This window comes from Odontesthes bonariensis, chromosome 19, assembly GCF_027942865.1.
Source record: "Odontesthes bonariensis isolate fOdoBon6 chromosome 19, fOdoBon6.hap1, whole genome shotgun sequence".
NCBI lineage: Eukaryota > Metazoa > Chordata > Actinopteri > Atheriniformes > Atherinopsidae > Odontesthes > Odontesthes bonariensis.
The window spans coordinates 2,513,541-2,527,046 of NC_134524.1; the positions used below are offsets into that span (position 1 = coordinate 2,513,541).

The window sequence follows — 13,506 nt, forward strand, 5'->3', positions numbered from 1 at the left end:
CAGCTGTGTTTGGAAGTACAGGGAACAACTCCAAACCTTTTTCAGACTGCGTTAAAGATTTCTGGGTCTTTGGGGAAGATGATGAGGGTCAACTTTCCCTCGTAACCAAACACACATTTTCTTCAAAAATATCTGTGTAGCAAGAACATGAAAAGCATGAGAAAAGTTAACATCTGCCCTTTAATGAAATGCAGAACAATGAAATACAGACGAGTGTAAAGCTCGACTTCACATCAAACTGAAATTATATATTGCTTCTCCAGATGTTTACAGAAATACCCACAGCTGGTGCAAAGCTACTTTGTGGATCTTAACTTTAAACAAAACAAATATATTCAGTATAACAGAATAAACATGTTTCTACTTTCAAACAGACTGTTTGTCTTGAACGTCGGGAGATCCCAACGTTCAGTTAAAGCAATCCCAACAAATTATAAAGCACTTTCAATGGTTCTTCAAACATGTGCTCCCCACAGAACATTCAGAACTAAAGTCCTGACAAGAGAAGGTGGTAATCCACAAAGAAAATTTTTAATCTGAACAAAGGCAAGGCTTCTGATTGGTAGTTCCTGTTGCTGCTCCCAGGTGAATGTTTTCTTATCTGCCGTAAAAAATTATGTTGATTTCAGCCAATCATTTCTCTGCAGTGTGACTACGTTGGTGTTTCTTTAGATGATCTAATCGAGTGAAAGTTGCCCCACACTTACCACAGCTGAAAGGTTTCTCTCCTGTGTGACTACGTTGGTGTTTCTTTAGATGATCTAATCGAGTGAAAGTTGCCCCACACTTACCACAGCTGAAAGGTTTCTCTCCTGAGTGAATACGTTGGTGTTTCTTTAGACTAGATAAATGAGTGAAAGCTGCCCCACACTGACCACAGCTGTATGGCTTCACTCCTGTGTGAATACGTTGGTGTTCCTTTAGATTAGATAATCTAGTGAAAGCTGCCCCACACTGACCACAGATGAAAGGTTTCTCTCCTGTGTGACTACGTTGGTGTCTCTTTAGACTATCTAATTGAGTGAAAGCTGCCCCACACTGACCACAGATGAAAGGCTTCTCTCCTGAGTGAATATGTTGGTGTGTCTGTAGACTAGATAATTTAATGAAAGCTGCCCCACACTGACCACAGCTGTATGGCTTCTCTCCTGTGTGAATACGTTGGTGTGTCTTTAGATGAGATAATGTAGTGAAAGCTGCCCCACACTGACCACAGATGAAAGGTTTCTCTCCTGAGTGAATATGTTGGTGTCTCTTTAGATGAGATAATGTAGTGAAAGCTGCCCCACACTGACCACAGATGAAAGGTTTCTCTCCTGAGTGAATACGTTGGTGTGTCTTTAGATTACCTAATGTAGTGAAAGCTGCCCCACACTGACCACAGCTGAAAGGCTTCTCTCCTGAGTGAATACGTTGGTGTGCCTTTAGACTACCTAATGTAGTGAAAGCTGCCCCACACTGACCACAGCTGAAAGGCTTCTCTCCTGAGTGAATACGTTTGTGTGTCTTTAGACTAGATAATACAGTGAAAGCTGCCCCACACTGACCACAGCTGAAAGGCTTCTCTCCTGTGTGAATACGTTGGTGTGTCTTTAGACTAGATAATTGAGTGAAAGCTGCCCCACACTGACCACAGCTGAAAGGCTTCTCTCCAGTATGAAGCCTCTGATGATACCTCAGATTTGATCGTTTGATAACTTTCCCACAGTCCTTACAGCAGTGCCATCTGGATCCCTCTTGGGCTCTACGTTTCTGCAATGACAGAGAGGAAGAAGACTTAGATCCTTTTGAAGTTCACACAAAAGATTTCTCTAAGCTAACCTACGCTAACCAACATATTCTAACTGGAGCTGGACAGACCGAGCCACACAGGTCTCAATATCTCAGATCAAACGTGAACGCTGAGGGTGCGTTTATAAGTGCCCTCAGCTATCAGCACTGTGCTCTGATGTGTTCTGCACACGTTCAGCTTTTTAAGCAGTAAACTCTTGCTTTTTGCTCTTTTACTAATTATTTTTGTCATGATGAAACTCTGAAAAGGAACTTGAGCTACAATATTTCTAAATGATGGAAGGAACCAGAGTCTTGTCCAAGTTTTTCACTTAAACACCATGTAGAGGTTGGGCTGAAAAAGGTTGATGACCGCTGGTTTAAAGGAATAAAAGTAACAGCGGTGGTAATACATGACATTCTTTACACTAACCCTCTGTTCCAGCTTACAACTCAGAGGTCTGCAGCCATTCAGCTCAACAGCCATCAGGGAAACACAGTCCGTTTTAACTCAACCTGTTTCTCTTTGTTAAAACAACTCTACAAACCTGTCATCTAACCATTAAAGAGCCAGAATATTACCACCACCAGGTTCAATTCATGTAACCCAGAGACTTTAAACACAAATAATGAAGATTAGCTCCTGAACCTCTCAAATCTGCAGACTGAGAGCCAGAAAACGTCCCACCACAACAATCTGCCCGCTGATTTTCTTCCAGCAGATCATTCAGCCTGCAGCACATGTTGAGTCTAAGCACATCTGGATCTGCAGCTCAGAGAGAGGAGATGAAACCAGGAAACACTTTGCTGTTTTTAACCAGGAAAAACACAAACTGAGCAAATGGAACATTTATTAAGTGACTCTAATATTGATATACTTGGAATATGTGAAAGTTGGTTGACACATTCATCATCATCTACAGCAGCTAGCAGCATTCCAGGATATAATGTATTTAGAAAGGCTAGACAAGCAGGGCGAGGTGGGGGAGTATTAATCTGTCAGAGAGAAGTTTCAACATGAACTAATAAGGTGGCCTAAAGACGTTAACGCTGAGTGTATTGGTCTAAATGCATCACTCTGCTCTGCAATGTCTTTTACTGTGATTTGTGTGGATCCACCTCAGCAAAGGATGTGTTTTATGATCATCTTCAGACAATCTTAAATCACTGCAACTCGAAGAAGGAAATCATCCTACTCGCTGATTTTAATATCAACTGGGACATCAAGTCAGGAAAAAAAATAAACAGCTGATGGATGAGTACAATTTGACACAAATTATAAAAGGAGCGACAAGAATAACAAATAAGTCAAATACAACAATTGATCTAATATTTACTAATAATCCTGAAAGAATCTCTAAGACTTTGATGAGGTGGCTCGGGCATCTGGTTAGGACGCCTCCCTTGTGAGGTGTTCCGTGCCCGTCCCACTGGGAGGAGACCCAGGACACGTTGGAGAGACTGTTTCTCAGCTGGCCTGGGAACGCCTCGGGGTCCCCCTAGAAGAGCTGGAGGAAGTGGCCGGGGACAGGGACGTCTGGGTTTCTCTGCTCAAGCTGCTGCCCCCGCGACCCGACCCCCGGACCAGCGGAAGATGATGGATAATGGACTTTTAATCTATTATCTGGCCTGTCAGATCACAATTTTATCTTGTGCTCATGGAAAATTAAGAGGAAGCATTTAATGGCATCCACCAGAGGTCACCAGTTCTACTTCATACCCAAAAGCCAGCAACAATAGGAGGGTTTCAGTTGACGTCACTTCCGTATTTTTCTAAGCGCGCGAACCTAAGTGGTGGGCAACTGGAGCTGGAGCCCATTGAAAACACTGTTTTGTCTGCCACTTTTTGCCCAAAATACCTCAGTTTTGTGCCGTTTTTGGATGTAGCAATTGGTCTAACCGAGAGAAGGGAAAGGGTTACTATCGAGTACCTAAGGTAATCTCCCATAGAGGTGAGAAATGGAAAAAAAAAAACTCACAGAACAACGCCGCAAAGAGTGGATAGCTAACCTACGTTTACAGACTGGAGGGGCTGAATCTGCAAATGCTCGTGTCTGCGGTGACCACTTCGTCAAAGGTATGTGGGAAATCTAACTGTTTAGTAGTAGTGCAGTAAAGTATTATGTTGTTAAATGCCAATCAACAGTAATGTAATACGGGCTACGTTTGGGCTTTGTTTTGAAGGCTGCCCCAGCGCGTTGTTAGCTACTGAGTCAGTGGACTGGGCTCCGACGGTCAAGTTGGGTTACCAAAACACAGAGCTAAGACACCGTCATCGGTGTTTCATGCGATCTCTGAGAGTGGTTGATCTAAACAAAACAAATCGTCACAATCTTCACGTTTCAGTAGTATCCACGAAGTGCTTAAGTGCTAACAGCGCACATTAGCTCCCAAGTTCTTGACAACAGAATCGCTCTCCCTCTCTCTTGTGCATTAGGCAACAAAGACACAATGTCAGCATTTGGATATTTGGATCTCGGCATTTTATGAAAACATGAATGCCAACATTCACAGCTCGGCATTCAACATGTTAAGTTCGGCTTTACTGCCCAGCCCTGCACTACACACTGCATTTTCCACTGGGATAATGCACCGTAAACAACACAGAAAACAAACTTACCCTGGCCAACACCAAAACACAATCATTCTGTAGACGTTTTACTCCGAGTTTGCTGATCCATCCGCTGTGGTAATAGTTGTATGCTTCCAAACTTTTGTGGGCCTTCATCTGTTGCTTGGTGTAGTAAGACGTCTGGAGAACCAGGTAGCTCGTCATGTCCACAGCCTCTATATTCGGCAAATCGTTCCGGTTTTGCGAAAATTCGGACATTTTCATTAAGTATGTGTCACGCCCAATGTATTTCTCACCTAACGCAAAATACCTTTCCCTATGTGCCGGCTCCAAACCACTACAATATTCACTCATCTCCATAATCTCCATGTTGTTGCTGTGCTGTAGTCAAGCTTCCTGCCCACCAACTGAAATTTGTGCGCTCCCGTGATGACGTAACTGAAACCCTCCTATTGAAAACACTAGTAGTGTTGCACCGATACCATTTTTTGGCCCCGATACGATACCTGGCTGTGCAGTATCGGCCGATACCGATACCATACCGATACCACTCTGTTTGAAAAAAAAAAAATTAATAATAATATATATATATATGAAGAGCTGCATACTACTTGGATGTAAAATGTAAAATCTTTATTAGTTTACAAGTTCATAAAACACATGGGGTGGGGGGCTCTGATCTAATGGAGAGAGAGAAGGATTGGGAACGCAGGCTTCCTTGGTCGCGACACACACGACAGACTAACCCTTAACACAGCACACGGAATGAAAACCCACTACAAGTCAGGCTAGCTTCACTAGCTTTAAGGCACGCTTTAGACACAGCACACAGAGTCAACACACCACAAAACACGCGGTTAACCTGCAGCATATGGCGCCCGTTTAACCACAGACCCGTCACTCCTCCCCACGCAACCCCACCAATCAATACCACATAACAATAGGCCGACCTATACATAAACACTAAAACACAAAGTTAAAAGGAGAGGAATACTTAACTCGCCCACTTGGCGAGACCCTCCCCCGGGGTCTGAGCTTGTGCCGCCGCCCAACTCCCCGGGGTAACGGCTTTGCTGGACGGCAAAGACGGTAACTGGCTGTCGGCTGGTAGTGCGCTGTCACGACCGCACAGGGAGCGATGGCGGCCCAGCACTCTCTATCGTAGACCCTGTTTTGACTACAGGAAGCACCCAGCCTCCCCTCCTCACACTCGCGCTGCAAACTCCCCCTGGCTAGCTGTCTTCGTCGCCGGCAGCTCTAGATGACTGCGAACGGCACCCTCCCCAGCTGACAGAGTGCCGTGTCGCCAGACGTTTTGCTCCTCACACATAGAAAAAGCTGCCCTGGCATTGGTTAAGAGCGGCTATTGGCCCGCTCTCATTGGTCTGGAGCAGGCCAATAGCGACAGCTGCACAGTGATCACAACACAGTGTAGCGAGTGTCGGGAGACGTTCAAGTGTCATACAAGTATTGGAAATGGTGCGCTATTTGTTGGTACTCGCTGATACCGATACCACCATTTTAGTGCCGATCAGGGCCCGATACTGGTATCGGTATCGGTGCAACACTAAATGCTAGCACTTGTTTCGTTCACCAAACAGATTGAGGATGATGTGTTCAAAGGGAAATTATATGTGGCTTATAATGTTGTAAAATGTGAGTTAAAGCCAGCTCAACTTTGGCTGTGATATGTTCATATGTTTAAGCTTTAAAATGTATGGTTTAAAATATGTGTGTATTTGAATGCTAAAAAAATGCTAAATATTGCAAAAAACAACAAAGACTACTGTAGTGGCCGTTTGTCAAACAAATCAAATAAAACTTAAATTAAAGCAAATCAAACGAACACTTCAGGCACCATGGGCAGGTAATGTACGCAGGCAAGACATTGTCCAATTTCCAGGCAGAAGTTTTGAGTTGAGGCTGGTTTATTTGTTATTCCAGAAGAGCAAACAACATCAACGTCTCTCTCGCACTGGTAAAAAACCATATGCCCATCACCCAGGTGCCTACACAGATCACCACCTACTTCCTACCTATATACAGGTGTGCCTATGCTCACTACTGCCCCCAAGTGTTCAAATCACATCAGTAAATAAATCAAAGAAAAAGACTAAACCTATAAAGCAAAGCAATTAACTAAACAAATAACTAGACAACAATATTAGCAAAATATCAATAATTAATGTGAGCAAAATAATAATGAAAACAATAAACAAATTAACCATTAAATGTACCATTACTCAAAAAGAAAAATAGTATAGCTCCAAACACTACCATATGTTATTCGTAACATAAAGTTAAACACGAGTGGCAACCATGTCTGAAACCAAAGATTCTGCAGGAGAAAAGGACCTTACAACACTGAAAAGGAGGCGAGGACAAGCTAAAGCAGCTGTAACCAAGATGATAATGGCTGTGAATGTAAAAATCCGAGAAAACAAACCTGAAGAGTTGAAAGCAGCATTGGAAAGCCTCGACCAAGCCCTCACACAACTTCAAGAAGCACACAGATGTTATCATGATAGACTCACTGATGACATTGACAAAGAAGAGTTTGATGCCTATGAGAAGCTCATCTTGATGAGCGTTCATGATGTGCGTCATGAGGCTCTAGCCTGGCTGCATGAAGTGAAAGATGGAGCTGACGATCATCCAGATGTTGAGGAAGATTTAGACGTCACAAACCAAAATGATTTAGTCAATGAACCTCAAGCCGACAAATGATGAAAATTCTGTGTCAGGAGAGCTAGAGATGAAGTGCTGCTTCAACGCAACAAAGAGGAGTTTGAACTGGAACTCCAGCGAATGCATCACAAGGCCGAGCTAGATGCACAGATACTACACAATGAAGAAAAGAAGCAAGCCCTGACTGCAGATTTCTATTCTACACCGAGAGCTGGCAGGATCCCTGCAATGACACAACCGTCACTTTCACCTATATCTAGGGATTCAATATCACAATTGCTAGAGTTTTCAAGGCAGCAGTATCAAGTCCAAGTAGACTCTCTTAAGCTCCCACCAAGGGATATGGTCAAGTTTGATGGAGACCCCCCTCCAGTATTGGAAGTTCATGAGGCTTTTCACCACAATGGTTAACTCGTCTACACCAGTACACCGAAGGAAAGGCTCGAGATGCCATAAGTCACTGCTTATACAACCCCAGTCCTAGTGCGGGTAGCAAGGAGGCACAACAAGATTCAGAAATCCTCATTCCATCTCACAAGCTTGGGTAGGAAAGGTTTTGAACTTTAAGGAGATAAGAGACAATGTGCAACTCAGAGACTTTGCAGACCAACTGAGAGGCTGTGAGGATACGCTTGCTGCCATGAAGTGTGAGGAAGAGCTCAGTGGTCGCCGCACATTGGTTGAGATCATTGGCAAGCTACCATCAGACCTCAGGGCCAAATGGTTGAATAAGAACTATGAAATTACAAAAGAAGAACATCTTCCGAAACTTGACGACGTTGTCAGCTTCGTAGAGACAGAGACAGATAACACATCTCATGGACAACAAGATTTTAGTCTATTTCATTTTAAGTGGGCCAAATCGCTTTTATTAAAAGTAAACTAATGGAAATTGCTGCTGTGATTTGATTCTTTTAATAAGCCATGTAACTGGCTATGATCCAGGGTGTTGAACAGGTGTGATACAGGTGTGTGGCCACAGCGTGCACATCTGATGCTGCTCACAGTGCTCCTCAGTGTGCTCAGGGAGCTTGTGTGTTTGTCCAGACACATGAAAAATTAGAGGGAAGGCAGCTAAGTATGATGGAGTATCCCTCAATGACGTCCACTATTTCTGCCTCCCTTCATATCAATGCTAACAGCCACCTAGCGATAGCCGCATCTGTTACGGTGTTTGCTGCTCGGAAGCAGGGGAGTGCTCGGGCTGCACTTCGGTCTGCACGGTTTACACAGCAGGCAGTGATACGAAGGGAGAGAAAATAGGGCCAAGCGATGTGAGCTCTGACTTTTTCTGGAGGGAGGGTTTTGTGATGCAAATGTATTACTCTTTTGAACGCATATTGTTTTGAGAAGCAAAACGCTTTATTTTCGGGACCTTAGCAAACTAGCCGGACTACTTTCATCAACACCAAAACGAGGCTGGAACTCTGCTCACAGGACGCAGCAGGGGGGAAGAAGATGTTCATAAATGATGTTGCTGATATGGGATGTCACACAGCTTCATGTCAAAAGAGGCGAACTATCCCTTTAATTTTGATGTGAATCTTTGTTTGTTCTTTAGTTTTTTGTCATGGTGTATTGTCTGTATGTTTTTATGATACCTGCCTGAGGACAACGGATGAAATTTAGCAGCTGTGCTAACTCCGGCATATTTACATGGATGCTTTGCTGATATGTTGATTAATGTGCAGAGTCCTAACCAAATAAATAAGAAATAAAATAAAAACCTCCTCCACACTGACCTGTGGCCCGGTGGACCCAGAGGATGAGCGGGCTCGTTTCCTGGTGGAAGGGTTCTGCTCCTGGTTCTGCTCCTGGTTCAGTTCTTGGTCCTGCTCCTGGTTCAGCTCCTGGTTCTGCTCCTGGTTCTGCTCCTGGTTCAGTTCTTGGTCCTGCTCCTGGTTCAGCTCCTGGTTCTGCTCCTGGTTCTGCTCCTGGTTCTGCTCCTGGTTCTGCTCCTGGTTCAGCTCCTGGTTCAGCTCCTGGTTCAGCTCCTGGTTCTGCTCCTGCTTCAGTTCTTGGTTCAGCTCCTGGTTCAGCTCCTGGTTCAGCTCCTGGTTCAGCTCCTGGTTCAGTTCTTGGTTCAGCTCCTGCTTCAGTTCTTGGTTCTGCTCCTGGTTCTGCTCCTGCTTCTGCTCCTGCTTCAGTTCTTGGTTCAGCTCCTGGTTCAGCTCCTGGTTCAGCTCCTGGTTCAGTTCTTGGTTCTGCTCCTGGTTCTGCTCCTGCTTCAGTTCTTGGTTCTGCTCCTGGTTCTGCTCCTGTTTCAGTTCTTGGTTCTGCTCCTGGTTCAGCTCCTGGTTCTGCTCCTGGTTCTGCTCCTGGTTCTGCTCCTGGTTCAGCTCCTGGTTCAGCTCCTGGTTCAGCTCCTGGTTCAGCTCCTGGTTCAGCTCCTGGTTCAGCTCTTGGTTCTGCACCTGGTTCTGCTCCTGTTTCAGTTCTTGGTTCTGCTCCTGGTTCAGCTCCTGGTTCAGTTCTTGGTTCTGCTCCTGGTTCTGCTCCTGGTTCTGCTCCATTCTGGTCCGACTGATGGACTCTGCAACTGTCAGCACATAACAATAACAATTTTATGTTGTACACAGCTAGATAGATGACCTATACCCTTAAACCTATAGCCACACTATATCGACAGTTCAGTGTAGGCATTAGGATGGAAAAGAAATTATAGTTTGAGTTGTGAAACTAGTCTTAACTCTAATGTCCTCATTATGTGATCTTCACTCATACATAGTTCTGTTAAATAATTTTTAAATATGTTGAGTTTTAAATATGTTAAATCTGATTGCTATATTAGATTGATCAATATTCAGTTTTTTTTATTTTTTATGAATATTTTAATATGGCCATATACATCATGCATTGGGTATGATTTCAGCATCAGATTATTAAAAGATGATGCAGTGAAATGACTTGAAAATCACCACAGAGGTAGCTGGGGACATATAGAACAAGAATCTGGTGGAGTTTGCAGAAAACAATCCTTTTTTTATTTTTTATGAAAGTTTCAACACCCATCCTAAAAGCGTTTTACTCCTCAGCAGTGGAGAGCACCTTGACAGGGTCCATCATCACCTGGTACGGAAATGCCACAGTGCGTGAACGCTGTATTCGTATAGTGTCCATCAAAAACCTTATTACGTTATGATAGAAAAACTTGCATATGTAAGCACTTTGAAGTGAAATGTTGACCCAAATGTCCATTATTCTTGGCAATGGATTACATGGACATATATTTGGTACCACTTAGTCATGCCTGAACAAAGAACCAATAGATTTTACTGTACAATTTTGGAGCTAGGGCCCTTCAAAAACACAACATTGCATTTTAACAGACACAAAAATCAAGTACAGTGCTTATCCAGATGTTCATTATTATTAACAATGAATCACATGGACATACTGACAGCTCCACTGAGTTATGCCTGGAAGAGGACTTAGTAGATTTTACTGTAAGAATTTGGAATAATTGTCCTAATAACTCACGTTATGATGGGCAAAACTTGCATATGTAAGCACTTTGAAGTGAAATGTTGACCCAAATGTCAATTATTCTTAGCAATGGAGTACATGGACATACTGACAGTACCACTGAGTCCTTCCTGAACAAAGAACCAATAGATTTTACTGTACAATTTTGGAGCTAAGGTCCTTCAAAAACCTCACACATCATGATTTCTAAACGACAAAAACTTGAATATGCAAGATGTTTGAAGTGAAATTCTGATCCAAACGTTAATTATTATTTGCTATATATATATACGGAGAGAGAGAGAGAGAGAGAGAGAGAGAGAGAGAGAGAGAGAGAGAGAGAGAGAGAGAGAGAGAGAGAGAGAGAGAGAGAGAGAGAGAGAGAATTCCATCTATTCACATAGGCCTATTATTATATAGCAAGCATATTGGGGACGCATTTTCGAGTGTGGGAGTGGTTTATTTACGTTTACACTGTGCTAAAGCCTGCTGTAACTCGCTCATCTGGCAGTGCATTTACGATGGTCAAGCTAGCCGCCATTCCCAGCCGCCACTCTTTCACACGTCGTTTAGGCGTTTAGGTTAGAACTAATAACGTTGTGTCGCGCCGTTTAAAACCGTAGTAGTAGAGAATATGAGCGCATGTGAAAGTTTTTTTTTTTTTTCTTCTTTTTTTCTTTTTTTTTTTTTATTCAAATATGTCACATAGACAAAACAATGACATACTCAGAAGTAAACAATTATTATTTTTAACTTTACATATTCACACCTCCACATATAGAAAAACAACTTGAAGGATCTTAAATGCCCAAGATAAAAACAATAAATAAAAAAAGGGGGATAATAAATAATAATAATAAAAATAAATGAATAAAATAAATAACTTCTAAACAGTTACAAGAGGTCAGGACAGGTTAAGATCTTCTATGAGTGTGTATAATTTATTTGCATGGGGATTATTTATATGTTTCAAACATTTTTGTAATGAGGATATATTATTTTTTAATGCAAGCCATGAAGGTGGGGATTTGGCATATCGACACTTGTGAATATAAAATTTTGTGATGATGATGAGGTTATTTATCAAGAACTCTGTTTTCTTATCTTTGAGGATTACGCCTACTTGGATATCTTGAAAAGACCAAAAATCTGTGCTCATGGAACTGGATGATAATAAGTCATGTAGAGATTTCCACAAATTTTGGACAGTCTCACATTCATAAAATAGGTGTTCTGTTGTTTCCAAATTTATTTTGCAGTTATAACAGTTTTCTACAACAAATTTAAATCTTCTTTTTAAAAATTCATTTGAGGGATAGATGTTGTTTATACTTTTGAAATGAACTTCTTTACATTTTGGGGGAACTGGGAATTTGAAGTATTTTGTCCGAATATTTGATTTTTCACATTTGTTATAATCCCTAAGAATGAATGAGCTTCTTGCTATACCTGGGTATAAGGTGTTTACTGAATACTGTCTTAAAAATTTATTGTTACATTTATCACTTACTAGGTCCAAATCATCTAATTTTATTTTATGTAAATTTGGAGTTGGAATGATCAAGATATTGTTCTTTACGGATTGGATAAGGGCTTGTGGGATATTATGTATAACTTTCCTATAAGTCGCACTGGAACAACTCAAGCTATATTTAGCATTAAAATAATTCAATTCAAGAATGTTTCCATTATCATCCATTATGTGTCTAACAGACCAAATTTGTTTAGTCATCCAGTCTTCCATAAACACAGACTTCCTTCCACTCAATATTACCCGATTATTCCACAATGGTACATTATGAGGGCTGAAATTATGCTTGAACATCAGTTTCCAATTTAACAAAAGCTGTTGATGAAATTTGGATAATTTTATGGGCAGTTTTGAGATTTCAAAATCACAGACTAAGAGAAAATCAATGCCTCCAACTTTCTTAAAAACAAGAGAAGGTAGCGAGAACCATATCTCATCATCATTTCTTAAAAAAGAACGAAGCCATTTGATCTTCAATATACCATTCATAATTTCAAAATCAATTGCTTTTAAACCACCATCCTCATAATCCTTTATCAAATCTCCATTTTTGATGTAGTGATGCTTATTTTTCCATATGAAATTAAAGTTCATTCTATTGATTTCTTTTATAATTCTAGGTGGGATGGCGAGGGAGTATGCTGGATAAATCAATCTGGATAATGATTCAACCTTGGTTTGCGCATGTGAAAGTTAAGTGGCGGCTGCCTTAACGGCGGATGAACGAGTGGCGGCTCACTTGACCGCAGTATTATCACGGCAGGCCTCGAGCGGAGGACGTAAAAGCCGTTGAGGCTAACAGAAAGCGGATTGAGGATGAGGCCCGTTAAAGGCCAACAGAACCGGAGCGGAGCTCAGAGCTGCAGCCCTGTTCCTCCACACAGCCTTACTTACCCACTCTGTGGAGCTTTATTTGCGGTTTCCAGCTGATATCCAGCAGTCTGCGCTGACGGCCGATCTCTTCCTCGTACTGGACGATGGTTTTCTCAAACTCTGAGAATATTTCTTCGGCGGCAGCAGTTAGTCGCTGGCTGATAAACTCTCTCAGATGCTGAACTGAAGACATTGTTGCTGCTCACACTCAGATATTCAGCTCAGACACGCTAACACACCGTCCAGCAGCTGAGTCCCACACAGAGAAAACTGGCGGCCGGCTGCGGTGTTTGCTTCCGGGGTCACAGGGTGCAGTTCCTGCCCAGAGGTCCGGAAATGCACGGCGTAAATTTCAAAATAAAATCGCGAATGCACTTCCGGTTGAATCGTTTTCCTCACAAATGAATTAATTAGTAAACAGTATGACATAAATTCTATCAATTCCCGGTCTATTGTGCATATTGTTTTTATTTGTATAGTAAACTTTTGTTTGGTCAGTGCACATTTTCTCTTAAGCTATTACTCATATTCATAAGCCAACATCTCATAAGATGCCATTGGCCTATACATTTTATTGTGTACTATAGAGTACGTCACTGCCGTTTCA

The 13,506-nt window shown here is 42.1% G+C and overlaps 1 protein-coding gene across 1 annotated transcript; it reads right to left on the minus strand.

Annotated features, from left to right (window-relative positions):
* Nucleotides 1-262: 262 nt before the first annotated feature.
* Nucleotides 263-13,187, minus strand: LOC142369462 (uncharacterized). Its single transcript, XM_075451815.1, has 5 exons — nt 12,921-13,187; nt 9,041-9,569; nt 5,346-5,457; nt 1,434-1,752; nt 263-1,349 (listed from the first exon to the last, which is right to left on the minus strand). The coding sequence occupies exons 1-5, from the start codon at nt 13,090-13,092 to the stop codon at nt 634-636; spliced, it is 1,848 nt and encodes a 615-aa protein (XP_075307930.1). The 5' UTR covers nt 13,093-13,187; the 3' UTR covers nt 263-633.
* Between the last annotated feature and the right edge of the window lie 319 nt (nt 13,188-13,506).

Excerpts from the sequence above, each read along its gene's own strand:
- LOC142369462 (XM_075451815.1), bottom strand. The coding sequence starts at position 13,092 with ATGTCTTCAGTTCAGCATCTGAGAGAGTTTATCAGCCAGCGACTAACT. Across the intron at positions 5,458-9,040 it reads GAGCTGAACCAAGAACTGAA|CGCACTACCAGCCGACAGCC; the intron begins GCAGGAGCAGAA and ends CGGTCGTGACAG. Across the intron at positions 1,753-5,345 it reads GGGAGGGTCTCGCCAAGTGG|AAACGTAGAGCCCAAGAGGG; the intron begins GCGAGTTAAGTA and ends CTGTCATTGCAG.